A 16,406-nucleotide genomic window follows, 5' to 3' on the forward strand; every position below is an offset into this window, starting at 1 on the left:
GAGTGCGTGAAAAAATAGTACTGTGTTTTATGAAAAGCATACGTAATTGTATGGACAGTGATACTGAACTATCAGATTGTTAATTCTCTTTACCACTGCGATATGTAATTCCATCGCCAGCGAGCAAATAAACCGGACTGTGAGTGCCGCTAACAATACTTTGTTGTGGCCGACACGAACTGTGCTTTCATGCGAATGAACTTTGCTGGTATTGGTTTTGGGTGTTGGAACTGTTATCACATTCTATCAAGCTGTGAAAGTGACTTTAATTAACTGTGCAATATAAGTGACTTTCAGTGACGTTGTCGAAGTTTGAAATGTGTAATTATGGACGATAGCGTCATGGACAGTGCATAAAGTGTAAAAACGAGCGATGTCTACGTAATGTACTTTGAAAGAGAGGACATGTCAACAACGGTCGTATACTGGCGTCTTGCGGTTTGTTAATAACCACGGGGTTAATGATACAATTGTGCCGGAATGCGTTTCGCTGGAGAAGATTAACCAGCAGAATTGCCTATATCCTGCTCTCGTCATCGTAACCCGCCGACGTCGTGCTGCCCAATGCAAAGCTTCGTATGCAACAAAAAGTTAAGAGATTTCGCCGAACGCTATCCCCTGACCTAGAAACTTTCTTTCTCTATTAAAATTATAAGAATTACAGACTCTATTCAAATAAATTCTTTGTTTAGTTTGTTTGCTTTCTGCTAACGAAAATAAAATTACAATCGGTGAATTAAAAGTTGCCTGGTAGTCATTGTTGAAACACCAGTAAATGTAAACTTCTTTCTCTCACTAGAACTAATTCTTCTTGCATGTCAAAATCATTGTAGTTATTTTATGTAGTTTTATGTATTGTTATGAAACTAGATATGACAGTGACTAATAAGAGTATTTTGTCGCGAAATATGGCGTCGCGTGAATTACGGCGACCGCCATAATTGCTTACGTTCTGACCAATAACGTAAAAGCTGCTATTCCCATATTGGTGCATTTCCTGACGACAGCTGACATTTATAATTCATGCTCACAAATCACGTACGGACTGTTTACCCAGTAATAAAAGTTTTTTATATTGTATTGCTACGAGTAGTGATATTAAGAGACACTGGTTATACTCAAAAGTGGGTAGATGTATGGTGAACCCCCCCCCCCCCCCCCCCCAGTGTTCATGCAATTATTAACAGTATTGTGTGTGATTCACAAAATTTTGTCACTTTTTCTAATTCCTTTCAGATATTGTCTTCGATGTCTTTGAAGTTTCAGGGAATATATACACAATTTTGTTGGTTCAGGTTAATTTCAGAGCAGTTTCTCGTGAATATGAAGAGTTTTCAGTTCATAAACAAAGTGGGATCGTGACCAATTGAGAAGTATAACAAAGAGTGTGGTTTTCCAACTAGAATTTTGGATGACTTCACTGTTCAGATTTTGATAATTATTTTTCTTGTGGGTTGAGGTGATGACAGTCCGATCTGTGGGACCTGCTCACGAGGAAAATTCTTGTAGGTTTCCAAATTTTCTTCAGAATGAAACTTCTCTCTTACCTTAAGATTGCATGGGAAGTCAGTAAGCTTCAGCTGAATGTTCACTGCAAAAGAAATTGCATCAAAATATTGATATCATATTCACTCATTTTATGTAACATAAGGGAAAGGCAACCACTCACCTACAATGGATTGATGGTTGTAGCACAACACAACAGAAAACAGCATTCAGAGTAACTTCTGAGCTCTAGCTCTTTTTTCAGGAATAGTACACTCTTTCACATATACACAGCCACGCGGACACCCACATGCACACACCTGTGGCCATGACGCGACTCTTGCCGATGAAAGAACCATGTAGAGAAGGGTGGGACAAACCACAAAAAGTATTAAAATATCAATTCGTGGGTTTACAGTCATTTTGAAGAAGCCAGAAAGAAGAGCCATCTGGCTGAAACCCAAATGTTACAGCAGTAAGCAATGTTGACAGCAGCTTCATTGCAGTCTGAAGATTTTAAACTAAAGACTTCACAAACATTGTGTGAGTCATTCAATGTAAAGTATAGGATTCAGCTGCAACATGTTACCAAATATGTTAGCAGAAGGGGAAAACCCTGCATGTTCAAAGAATTATTGTAAACAGCAGATACCTTTAAAAATCAGATGCTTGATATATTTCTGCAATTCAACACTCATTTTGTGATCAGAAAGATCAAACTGGATGTGACTATCACATTGGCAGTAAATTAATATTGTCACGTCAAGGTGAAGAATTCGTGGAACTTGCTATCAACCTATTAACTCACTTGACACATTTGTGTACCACCCAGTACAGGGAAATACTTTCCGGGAAACTCCTGCCATCAGCCTTCAGCTGGCTTCAACAAATTAGTGGAAAATTCAGTCCTGAAGTGGTACAAGAGATGAACCGACTAATCACAATAAATCTGAATGTGTATGCAAATGCGAGAAAGTCTGAGACATTGGCAAAAGAAACATTCAATCAGTTCATGGTAAAGTTAAGCAACTATATGTTGAAATGGAGCCATTCTTGTTCATAAGTGATTCGTGGGATGGGCAGAACAATCTTGCATTGTATGAAGTCTGTTCAAAAAATTCCAGAACATTCGTAATTTCATGCTAATGATGTGTTGGAGTGAAATTTGGTTGGCATCTCTGCACACATTTATGTTTAATATGAACTGCCGTAAGTTCCATTGTTGTATGTCATTTATTGTGCAGTGCTGTATTTAGTAGAACGTTGTCACACAGTTTGCGAATTTCAAGGCTGCAGAGTTAGAGGAGCACCATGTCTGCATTAAGTTTTGTGTGAAACTTAATACCTTTATAGAGACCTACCAAATAATGCAGGAAGCCTATGGTGATGAGTGCTTAAGCCTTACTCGGTGTTATGAATTGTTCGCACAGTTTAAAAATGGTCAAACAGAAGTTAAAGATGACCCTTGTTCAGGACACCCTTTGATGTCTACCAACAACGCTCATGTCCGAAACGTCAACAAAATTGTGTGCGCCAGTCGAAGACTCTCTGTCTGAGAGATTGCAGAAGAGTGTAACATTTCAGTTGGATCATGTCATGCAATCCTGACACAGTATCTGGGAATGCATCCTGTTGCTGCCAAGTTTATCCTATGGCTCATGAGTCAGGACCAGGAAGATCTTTCTCACAATCTGTAAAGAGTTTTTTGGATCACACAAATGAGAAAGAGGATGTTCTGTGTGAGAATCATAAATGGTGAAGAGATGTGGGTCTATGGTTATGATGTGAAGACCAAGGTTCGATCTTCACAATGTTTTGGGAAAAGTTCCCAAGGCAAAAAAAAATCTGGTCAGGTCAAATGTCATAGCCATGCTAATAGTTTTCTTTGACTTTGAAGGGTTAGTTCATCATGAATTTGTGCCACAGGGACAAACTGTTAATCAATGCTACTACTGGGACATGTTGTGATGTTTGCAAAAAAATCTGAGAAGGAAATGGCCTGAAATGTGGCAAGACAATTCATGGCTCTTGCATCACGATAATGTGCTAACACATTCATCCCTGTTAGTGCCTGACTATTGCACAAAAAATGCCTCATCCTCTGTACTCTCCAGACCTGTCTGCTGTGGACTTTTTTTAATTTCCAAAGTTAAAAACCTCATTGAAAAGGAGAAGATTCGGAACCATAGATGAGATAAAAGAAAACTCACAAACAGTGGTCATGCAATCCAGCAAGAGGCACACCAAGACTACTTCCGGAAATGGAAATGATGATAGGAGCTATGAATAAATTGTGGAGGAGATTATTTCAAAGGAGATCATGCACAATAAGTAAAAGGTAAGTGCAGAAAAATTCTGTAGACAGAGTTCTGAAATTTTTAGAACAGATCTCATATGTTGAAAAATTCCTGGGTGTAGATGGAATACCAGTCTGTTTATTAAAAGTAATTCCTCTGAGGCGTATGCCACACTGTCAACCCTGTGACATATGGTTTTACTGGCAAGTAAAATATTTCATCTGAAAACTGTGGAATAGCTCTGAGTTCATTGCACAGCAAAGGGATATCACAACTAGACACAATGCAATTAAAATACATGTATTCATTCATAATCAACTGCACGGGCCTGTTCTCAGAAAAATAATCTGTTATACATAGTTTGCCATGAAATTATTGCCAATGTCTGCAATATTCAGCAGTGTTAATGAAGTTCCTTTCTTAAGTGAGATTCATAGCAGGAAATGTCTGGCAAACCTGCCTTTGCATGATGATGGCATGGTATTTGGAATTTCTATGGCCCAAATGTTTCTACGATCAGTACAATACAAGTGAATGCACCAAATCTTTGTGATGAATAAACATAGGAATAACATATAAGGATGAATGTAAGAAGTAATTTAATTGTTCAAATGGCTCTGAGCACTATGGGACTTAACAAAGTAATTTAAGAATGAAGTACAAGAATATGGGAATTTTAAAATATATTTCTGAAAGTATCATATGCACATTACATTACAAATATGATTTGTAATTTTACAATCGGTATAAAACCCTTGCATCCCCTGATTTGGTAAGAAACATTAGAGTAGAAATCTTCTACAAACGAGGGTAGATAAATGAAAATAAATAAGCAGTTGTTGGGTATTGCACACTGGATGCAAATGTGTGAAGCTGCAACACCAGCCACTGTGCTGCCACTTCGATTGAACTTGTCACTGCTAAAAGGCACCTGAAGTACATCGAAAACTTATACCGTCATTTTCTCAAAAATGATAACGTAACTATGGATAAACTGATGCGTGTTCTCTTATTTTGACCCCTCTTCCACTGAACTGGCTGTGTGAAAAGCATAATCCCTTTCAGTTAATACCATTGTGTTGGAATATTTGGCCCTGTGCTTTGTTGTTGTTCATGCTGTAAGCCATACTGGAAATAACAATCACCTTAAACTGCAAGGCAATCCAGATGATATTAAAAGTTTTCACAGTATAAGTACATCTGCCTTTTTTATTTGCCAGTCATTATACTGGTTTCAGAGACATTATTCTGCAAATGTTTGATGTAGGGTCTTGTACAATTACACAGTTTTAGTGAATTTAGATTTTGCAGTGAAATGAGTGGCAAACCAACCTTCTATGTGAAGCAGTATATTGGAATTCCTAGAACATTCAACAAATTCAAAACTCTAGTAGGGTGATTTAGTTTCATTTGTATCAGTCATAGAATAACTCACTCACATAACCATTCTGAACTAGTATAACTTTCAGTGATACCTGGGTATATTTCGCTTATGTGTCATTGATATTACACAATTAATTTGTCAGAATGAGTTAGCCAGAATTTTTGGCTGTTGGATAGGTGCCTTCTCCTATTTGTAAAAGGTTTTCAGCAAATTCTGATGCTCTTGGTTAATGTATGCAATTGTCCCTCATTGACACAGGAAATATCACTCAAAGCATTTTAGACACTATTCGAAAACACAGTATGTGAGAAAACAATTTTTTTCCACCCAGTGCGACCCAACTCCATTACCAATAGCAGGAGATCAAGGGCCAAGGGCTATCTATCACCACAATTGTCAGTGGGTGGCAGTGAGTGTTCACGGATAAAACGCTGTCTTTACACACACACACACACACACACACACACTTACCTTTTATATGTACGAGGGGCGTTTGAAAAGGCCATGCAAAGTCAGAGAGATGGCACCACCGATGTGTATTGACATCTTGTTTAGTCAGTAGTATCTTTGGAAAGAACACACACTAAGTTTCAGGCATATTGGTCTATTTCTTTGTGTTCGGCATTCGTGTAAATCAAGGAAGTTGAGTGATTGTCAAAAAATGGCCGAAGAAGAATTTCGTGCGGTGATTAAACATTACTTTATGAAAGGCAAAATGCCTCAGGAGACTAAAGAGAAGCTTGATAAACGTTACGGTGACTCTGCACCTTCGATTACAGAAGTTTGCAAGTGGTTTCAAAATTTTTGGAGTGACCATATGGGCACAAGCGATGCTGAACATTCTGGATGCCCTGTGGAGGTTAAGACTCCAGAAATCATTGATAAAATCCATGATATGGTTATGGATGACAGAAGAGTTAAGGTGCGTGAGATTGCTAGTGCTGTGGGCATCTCAAATGAGCAGGTACATAATATTTTCCATAAATATTTGGACATGAGAAAGCTATCTGCAAGATGGGTTCTGCGATTGCTCACGCTTGACCAAATGCAAAATTGTGTGAAGTGTTGCAAGGATGGTGTGCAGCTGTTCAGGAAGAATCTGCAGGACTTTAAACATTGTTTCGTCACTGTGGATGAAACATGGATACATTACTATACTCTTGAGACTAAACAACAATCTAAACAATTCGTTACCAAGGGAGAATCTGCACCAAAAAACACGAAGACCAGTCCTTTGGCCTGAAAGGTTATGGCGACTGTCTTTTGGGATAATCCAAGGGATAATCCTCATCAACTATCTGGAAAAGGGTAAAACTATCACAGGTGCACATTATTCATTGTTATTAGACCGCAAAAAAGTCCTTTCCCATCACGACAATGCACCAGCACACCCCTCAGCAGTTGTGGTTGCAAAATTAATGGGAATAGGATTCCAACTTGTTTCACATCTCCCCCCCCCCCCCCCCCCCATTTTCTCCAGAATTGGCTCCCTCAGACTACTATTTGTTACCCCTATTTGAAGAAATGGCTGGTGGGACAAAGATTTTATTCAAACAAGGAGGCGATTGCAGCAACTAATAGCTATTTTGCAGACTTGTCCAATTCCTATTATTGGGAAGGTATCAACAAATTAGAACAGCATTGGACGAAGTGTATAAGCCTAAAAGGAGACTGTAGAAAAATAAAAAAGATTTACCCCAAACACACAAGTTTTTTTTTTTTTTTTGCATGGACTTTTCAAATCACTTTCTCCTTTAGTGATCAGGATTTTCTGACAGCTACAGGTGTGCCATCTTCAAAGACGCAAACTTCGTTTTGAGTCTTAGGTGGCATGTCGTAATAATACAGCAAAGTCTTGTCCCCTGTCACGATGTTATTCACATATTGAGATTGTCCCTTATAAAACTTTTTTAACATGTCCCAGCACCAAGTCACACGTCATGTGATCTGCTCTTCTGTCAGTCTGAGTGATTTGCTCTTCTGTCAGTCTATGAGGCATCCAGAGACAACAAAGTTTCTTTACTTGCAAATGATCATGCGGAATCGAATGAATTGTGGGTGCAGTTATCCCTAAAGTATCCTCTATCTGCTTATAGGTCATTCACATGTCATCATCAGTGTTTTCCTCTGTAACTGATGGGCGTGTCCTTCCTGTCCTCTGTTGGAATTTTCTGTACCACCTGAATATAGTTGTGCGGTGTGGACACACATCACCATGCAAGAGTCATTTCTTCAAAGCAGTTGTCTATGTTTAAACCACAGGTGAAGTTGTACTGCAAAACTGCCTGAATCTCTCTTCATGATCACGATACCATAGCAAGCACTTCAAACTAACTCTGCTAGTGAATGACTGTGCCCAACTACTTGGTACAATTATTAAAATGCAGGTATGAAGTATTCTCAGAACACAACAGCAATCAGCCTCCTGCAGCTTATTGTTGTGTCGTATTGCAAAACTTTACTAGTACCCTTTGTACATACCATAAGAATATGTCCTATGGGTGTCCTCCATTAATTTCATGAACCCAAAGAAACCAAGATTTGTGTATTAAGACAATAAATTGATTTCATTTAGCATGATACTGTTTATTGTAATCTGTTTGTTGTTTTAAAATTAGTAGTTTGAGACTCTACTTCTCCCTTTTGTCCCTGTTGTCCTAACTCTGAACAGTTGTCACTTTTTATTTTTTTCTTTCAGATGATGGTCCTGAACTTCCAACAAAGGCAAATGAAGAATTCAGGCCATTTATCCGTCGCCTTCCAGAGTTCAAATTCTGGTATTCGGTGGTAAAGTCCACAATATTGTCAGTCATCTGTACATTTTTTGACTGCTTCAACATTCCTGTCTTCTGGCCAATTCTTGTTATGTATTTCATAACTCTGTTTTGTATTACAATGAAGAGGCAGATAAAGGTAAGTTTCTACACTGATAAATTTGTATATCACCTACTTTTGTGGGAATTTGAGAGAAGGAAAACTGACAAAACCATCTCGGCTAGAATTCTGGTACAATAACTATGTACAACTAATTGCACCAAAACTGTTGCATTTTTGGAATTTTGTAGGTGAATGAAATTCTTTTGCCTTGCCATGGTGCACTTATGACAAACTAGTAAATTCCAAAGAGAATGTAGTGTATTAGGTAAAATGAAACTAACCCCCCCCCCCCCCCCCCATGTCAGTATGAACTGAGTAGTAAACATGATAATTAATGTGTGCTGACAGTTTTACGGAGTAGGGTTGTCGTAAAGACAAATTTTATTTATTTTCATCTCTGTTTCTCAGAACCTCCAGAAATGTAAAGCTGATTTCTTACATGGTTCTATTGGACTAAACTTTGATATAAATATTGTTACTTACGTTAACTGATCATTTTAGACACTAAAAGTTGTTGATCATTTTAGACACTACAAAAACTGTGGATTTTTACACTAATATTAATTGATTGTGATGGTTTTTACATCTCAACCTTACTCCAACCCGTAGTGGTTTAGTGGTTCTGAGAATCTGTAACGCTCACTCTTCTTCTGAAACACGCGTGTGCATGTCCCCGCCCCCCCCCCCCCCCCCCCCCCCCCCCCACACACACACACACACACACACACACACACACACACACATACATATTTTCCATATTTAATGAAGCCAAGGACCAGAAGCAATCTTTACTGATGAGCCAACATGTTATGTGGCAAAAGCCAGACTGCTGCATTGTGTAAACATATTACATATTATGCTTCCACTCCCAATCATATTTCTGTCTTGGGGCAGTGACGTGGGGAAGTTGGCATGAGTAATTGTGTATGACATGTCTTAGATGGTAATCAGTATCATTGTGACAAATATTGTGCCACCACTACACATATTAACATCCACTTGGAGTGAAAAAAATTCAACAGGGTGAGTGGTAGAAGTGAAACCTGTTGATCTTCAGAGACATCCAGCTTCACAACATATGCCACAAAAGAAGCTTGTGAGATGCAGCTGGCTATGTGATCAATTATGAACAGTAGATACCTTCAGGAATTGCGTGACGTCACTTAATGGGTATCCCGGAATCGCTGGAGTTGTAATCCTAGAGCCCAGCGAAGAGGAGCAGCGGTGGGGACCTACAAAGGCCACCGGTTCATCTTGGGCGACAGCGGATGAATCATGAACTGTTAAAACACGCCCTGGCAATTCATGCAGGCACATGTCCCGGCTTGCATTTGAGGATGGTGAAAGTTATTTGCTTGTTCTCGTTCTCGTCACATCATCTTCGGAATTAAGTTTCTCTTGTTTCTTCTCTCTGGATACGTAGAATGACACCATCTTGTGAAATACAGTACTTCATACAACCTATGAATATTTTCAAACTTCCAGTGAATGCAGTTTTCATTACCACACTTACACAAAGTTCTTTTTTCTTTTTAGAAATAAGTGTAAGCCTACCCATTTTACCCTATAAAATAGGATGCCTCCTTGACCACGAGGCAATTTTCTAGGATGGCCTGCAGCTGTGCACCTGAGGCACGACTTTTGAGGTTCAGTTTTATTGAGGTTGTAATAAGTATATCACAAAGGTCTGTAACGACCTTGTCTAAAATTGTAGTAAATATTAGCACATCCTATACCATTAGGCATAAACACACATTCTCTATACGCTTCTATAAATTGTTAAAAGCTGCTTCATATTAGGTTTATAATACCACAAGTCCTCTAGTACAATAACAGCTGCTAATACATTTATTTTGTTTCCATAAAATGTCCTTGCAAGTTTGTCGATTCGAGCATTCAGTATCAGGAACCAGGAAAGCAAGCCGGAGACTATCAGGATAATGTCTGATGTGTTCCCAGCTCTTTTTTTTTTTAAATAATGCCGGCATGAGCTGGAACAATATGCTTTTATTTAAGATGTTATATTGCCTTTCCTCTTACAAAATGTTAGTGTTACAATATTTTTAACCATTATGGGTACGTATTTCACTTCAGATTGATCATCATCATCATCAGCTTTAAGCTCACTACCACTTACAAGAACACCTACATAAAAAGGATTAGTCTGGAAAAGAGTATTTCTAGCACCGCACTCTTTTTTTCAATACTTGTCCAATCACTAACTTTACTCACAGGTACATCTTTCTCTGGATGACTATACATGACAAAACGATATAAATTTTTACCAGTATACCTCCTCCAAGGAACACCAGTAGATTCAAATCCTTTAATACTAAATTTACCAAGCTTATTACTAATACAAAGCTTTAACTTTTCCCATTTTACCTCGTTCTTCAAAAAATTTCTTATTAGCGCTACTATCCAAAGTTAGTCTCTCAACCCTAACATTAATACGATAAATATATGTCTTCACATTGTTAGTAATTACATTCTGATATTTATTAGCAAAAAATGGATTTCATCCTTAATATTATAATGTCTAAAAGAAGGAAATTGAACAGCATATGTATCAAATTTTCCATCAACATGATCTGTTTTACCATCATAATTAAATTCAGCATTAATAGTTTCCAAAAATTGCATTCGCCAATGGCACATCTTCCCCAAAGTAATATATGATGTCATACGCGGACGCCTATGACTCCATAGTCTCTTCCTGTGAATCACACGACGCCTCATCGGACAATATCTCCCCTACATGGGGACGACGAAGTGTCAATCTCCTCCTTCACAGATAAACAATGCTCAATATGGCAAGTAGTGTGAACAATATTTAATCAAGACAAAAGTGCCTCATCCGCAATCGCCATTTCATTGGACATAATATAACGAGCCCCGAATGAGTAATTGTTAGGCTGGGTTTATTTTAACATTTACTGTTACCAGCCTATCTTCAACAGTTCTCTTCAAACTGCCTGCAAACGGCTTCCATCTACTCATAATTTGAAGGCATCAGTAAGTTGCAAATTGTAGCTGGTGGTGCATGGGGAAAATAGTAACCTGTACCACTGCTGTCCTGGGAACTGTAATTTGTCTTACATTGGTTTCTTCTAGCCCACTTCCTTTTCTCTGTCAACCTCTTCGTTTGCAGCGCTCGTACCTCATGTCTTCAAAGCTCACCTTATAATGTTCTTTTAATACTTTACTTTTTGTCAGAGGTACCAGTATGGTGTACTGGCACCATACTGGCCCTGAATATATTCCCATCTCCATCTTCCCCTAGTTTTTCCCATCTTCCTCAAATCAAGTCTCATGCTGTAATCTGTCTCTGAGAACCTCATTGTCATTGGAATGTTAAACCATACCTTTCTAGCATCTCACACAATGAAAGTACTAAAATTGTGGACATTTATTTTAGAAAGATAAGAGCCTCTGTATTTTAATCTGTATAGATACTAAGCAAGCCACCGTATTTTGATGAGAAATAGAAAAGAGCAAACTAGTAACAGTTGTAGTTGCCCTTAAAAGAACCCATTAATCAAACCTATGTACCACAATTCATATTCCCACTTCCATATGCTATCAGTGTATAATAAACAGTTAAAATCCATGTTTCGACAGAATTAAATTGAAACAGACTGAATGTTGTATGAAGAGCAAAGAATGTTGTAAAAACAGTGTGTGTCTAGTATGTTATGGAAGGTACCCACTGATGTGTTGTGACACCCTGTAACATGCCAATTTGTGAGAGGGGTACTTGGAGTAAATGTAAAGTATTTGTTAGCAGAGTAATTTATGGGCAGTTTCTGATTCGAACAATTTATTAATATATTAATATGAATTACACACACAAAGCTCAATACACGGAATAAAAAAAATCAGTGTGTATAGTTGCCCATAGCAACACAAAAGATATTCACATACCAGGAGGGCATAGATTCTAAAATCCCACACCCCCACTAGAATTATGCCTGCAAAAAAGATGCACAAACGCAAAAACAAAAAAACTACTTTCTCAGTCCAAAATCTTGCAGTAGCAGATGATGGCGTGCCTTCGTCAGAGATTTTGTCATCATATCTGCCAGCATTTGGTCTGAAGGTACATGCTCCACAGTAATTTGTACTGTCTCTATTTTTTCCCTTATGAAGTGGTGTCTTGTATCTAAATGTTTGGTTTGAGTCTTATAGCCGCTTTTCTGAGACAGGTAAATTGCTGCCTTGTTGTCACATAATAGTTTGACAGGGTCTTTTTTGGGGTTTGGTGATATTTCATTGCATAGCCTTTGAAGCCATAGAGCCTCATAACATGATGAGGTCAGAGCCATATATTCTGCGTCAGTTGTAGATAAGGCCACTGTTGGCTGTTTTACACTGCCAAGATATCACTGCTCCTTGAAATTTAAGGAGAGATCCAGTTGTTGACTTTCTGTCTTCAGAATCTCCAGCCCAATCTGCATCACAATAACCTACTGTGTGGCAGTCCTCTGATTTAGAAAACTAAAGTTTCATATCCGTAGTGCCTTTTAGATATCTGAAGATTCTTTTGACTGTTTGCCAGTGCGACATGCCTGGATTATTACAAAAACGGCTAACAGTTCCTATCGGAAAGGCTAGGTCCAGCCTTGTTCCTAATTGAACATACATTAAACTACTTATTGCTTCACAATAGGGTATGTTCTTCATAGCTTCTTGCTCTTGTTCTGTTTTTGGAGCCACGTCATGAGTGAGCATCTGATTACTGTCCAGTGGTTTACATATTGGATTACACTCTTTCATATTAAATCTGTCGAGAATTTGTTCCACATTGTGTGTCTGATCCATCCACAAATAACCTTTGTGGTTCCTAGTAATTCTGATACCTAAACAGTTGGTAACTTCACCAAGATCTTTCAGCTTAAATTTTTCTCTGAGTTTGTTTTTAAAAGCATCTCTGTCTTGTGAATTGTTACTAAAAATGAGCATATCGTCCACATAAACATAAACTATTAAAATGTCTGAACCTTGATTTTTATAAAAGACACAAGGATCAGCTGTTGACCTTTTGAAGTGTAGATTCAATAGTGTACCATCTAATTTCAAGTTCCAGCAGCAACCACCTTGCTTCAATCCATATACTGCCTTTTTCAGTCTTTTTACACCATTATCTTTCACTGTCTTTGTAACTGGATCTACTTCTGGAACTTTCACATAAATCTCTTCATGTAAGTCACCTTGTAAGAAAGCTGTGACAACATCTAAGTGGTCAATGTCAAGATCACATTTAGCAGCCATAGCAAATAAATACCTTAATGAGTTATGTCTTATGACTGGCACAACCTTTTATGACTAGCCATGCTTTATAGCGTACAATGAGACCTTTCATCTCTTTCTTTCTTTTAAATACCCATTTTGCCTTTAATGGCTTTTTATTTGAAGGTAAATCAGCAGACTCCCACGTGTGGTTCTTTTTGTGAGATTGTAACTCGTCTTGCATTGCCTTCAACCAGTTTTCAGTGTTGTCTGACATCATAGTTTCCTCTAATGTCGAAGGATTGGAGTCAGTTGACTGTTTAGACTGAGTCATACAGTTTCTTTGGCTTTGGAATTCTCGATGACCTTTGTATTTGCTGCACTTGCTCATTATCATTAATTGGATTGTCTGGACTTGTTTCGTCATCGCTGCTAGTATTCATTGAACTGCTACTTGATGTTACACTCTCAGGTTCAGGTTCAATTTCTTCTAATTAAGTCGTAGTTACTTCATCTTGCTTCTTCTGTCATTGGGAGAAACAGTAGACTTGGTGCCTTTTACTCAGTTCTCTCTTTACACTGTTTCAAAGTATCATAAGAAATCACATCTCTCATTTTTGATTCTCTGACAGTTAGGTTCAAAAAGTCTTGTATGCTTGTTCCTACCAAAATACACTCAACACTTTTTTGTCCCATTTTCGTCTGTTGGCTCTTGGAATTTGAGTATATGCCTTACTTCCAAATATTCTAAGATGCTTAAGATTTGGGTTCTTGTTTTTCCTAGCTTCTTCTTGGGTCTTGTTCTTTAGTGCATTAGTCAGAGACCTGTTAATCAAATAAACAGCAGTGGAGACTGCCTCTGCCCAGAATTTATTTGGCAAATTTGTTTCAAAGAGATGGCATCTTGCTTTTTCTACTATTGTACAATTGTAATATTCAAAAAGGGTCCCAGGTGCCATAGAGCAGCATCGCTAATAGATTGTTTATTACAAGCTCCATCGTTTATTTCTTGCAGCAATTTACCTTTTATGGAGTCCCCTGTGATCGGCACGTTTGAATTTTCTAAGCCCATAACCATAGGCTTATATTCGTCTGGTAATCCTGCAAGCAGAATACACCCAATCCATTCTTCTTTAACTTCAAAATTCAAGCCATTTAATTTTTGTGGCATGGAAATTATCTTTGACACACATTCTTCTACTGACGAACAATTCTCCAGTCTGGTTGACAGTAAAGATTTTAATAACTCTATCCTTCTGAAGAGATTAGAATCTTCGTAGACTTGCTTTAGCTTGTCCCATGCTTCTTTTGCTGTAGATGTATCTTTCTGGTGAACATATATCAACGGATGGGCGGAGAGTATAATTTTGGCTCTTGCTGTACAAACTTAAGTTGTGTCCTGTACTTCGCCACTGACGCATCCCCACAATTGTTAGTGTCCTGAATATGTTCGCATAGCAAACTGCCAGGTACTGTAGTTTTCTCTTCCCATCAGTTTTTCAGTTGTAGGCAGTGATTGGTATTTACTGGCATCATGATTTTAGCGATTATGTCGTTCCAAATTACCGCGCGCTGCTGCTAATTTCCCTGAGCCGGTGATCTCGTAATTATTTTTAGAATATTATACCCGATTTATAATTCTGGGTCCATAAACTGTTAGCAGAGTAATTTATGGGCGGTTTCTGATTGGGACAGTTTATTAATACATTAAGCAAAGTACATGAATTGCACACACAAAGCTCAATACACAGAATTTAAAAAATCAGTGTCCATAGTTGCCCATAGCAACACAAGAGATTCACACACAAGGGAGGCATAGATTCTAAAATCTCACAGTATTCTACCTATCCTACACTACTGCCATCATCACTGAGAGTGAATAGCACTTACCTAGCAGCAGTGACATGTCATGCACGTGTATTTGCAACATTAATATTGGGCTCTGCCCAAATGAATGCTTTTAATTGCTATACAATTGTTGTGCATATTAATCACTTTGATAAGCATTTTTTAAACAACCAAATTTTTGTTTCAGCACATGATAAAGTACCGCTACATCCCATTTACTCATGGTAAACCCAAGTATCAAGGCCATGAAGACGGTGGAAAGATAGTTAGCTCTAAGTGACAAATCAGAAACTGTCACTGGCAAGCCCGAAATTGTATTTATTATGACTTTGTGAAGTGCAAGTACTGCTGTTGGCTGAGAACTTCGAGGTGCTGCTACAGTTTTTAAATGGGATCAGAGAAGTCGTTACTAGTCACCATTGTCATTTTCCTAGTTGCCCCATGTTTTATTGTTTGTAAGTGAAGACATAAGTATTATTTTGTTTCAATTGCAAGTCATCAGACCTCTAATCCCACAGGATAATTTTACAGAGTTGTATTTCATTTTCTTGCTATCAAGCATATTACAAATGCTTATGTCTGTAAGAAAGAAATGATACAAATTTATACTTAATTCTTGTTGAATTATATCATTGGTGACCATATTTTGTTGTATTTTTACTGTGTAGTTGTACCTTTTGAAATTTGACTTTTGTAAATATGTTTTACGTATTGTTCCATAATGTCAGATGTCACAAATGTAAAGATTCCATAAATCATCATCAATTGTTTTTCTTGTTTGAGTCTTTGGAAAATACAGTTTTTAATTGCTTAAGAATAGTCCTGTTTTGTACAAATGTGAATTAAAGCACCTTAATTACATAAAGGTGACACTTACCTACAGTGAAGTAATAAGTTTTTATAATTGAAAAACCTTACTTAAAAGATATGAAACAAATATTTAATGATGGAGTGCCTACTGGAATTAATCAGATCAGTTTAGAGATAACTAAACTGTCAGATAACTGTTTGGGGTCATATTATTAAAATGTGGCTCTTAAGATTCGATGTATACTTTGTGTAGTGTCCAAAGACTGTACTCTCTATGTTGTAAGAACCTATGCTATTCTTTCTTCAGTAATAAGATTCAGTGCAGAAGTATTGAACATTGTCTGGGCTGTAACTTTAGGATTTGTTTCAGGTATTTTCCTAATTATCTACTAAAGACTGAACTTACATTGGAATTAGAGATAGCAAAATTTATCAATCTACTGGTTAGCTCATAGTACTGTTGACAATTCTATCTC

The 16,406-nt window shown here is 37.7% G+C and overlaps 1 protein-coding gene across 1 annotated transcript in view; it reads left to right on the forward strand.

Annotated features, from left to right (window-relative positions):
* Nucleotides 1-16,011, forward strand: part of LOC124607303 (protein RER1) — a 75,071-nt gene extending 59,060 nt beyond the window's left edge. The window contains exons 5-6 of the mRNA XM_047139597.1: nt 7,865-8,079; nt 15,308-16,011. Coding sequence (XP_046995553.1) covers nt 7,865-8,079; nt 15,308-15,400 — 308 coding nt within the window. The 3' untranslated portion in view covers nt 15,401-16,011. The remainder of the gene's footprint in view (nt 1-7,864; nt 8,080-15,307) is intronic.
* Nucleotides 16,012-16,406: the final 395 nt, after the last annotated feature.

The sequence above is a fragment of the Schistocerca americana genome, chromosome 3 (genome assembly GCF_021461395.2).
Source record: "Schistocerca americana isolate TAMUIC-IGC-003095 chromosome 3, iqSchAmer2.1, whole genome shotgun sequence".
In the NCBI taxonomy this organism is placed as follows: Eukaryota; Metazoa; Arthropoda; class Insecta; order Orthoptera; family Acrididae; genus Schistocerca; species Schistocerca americana.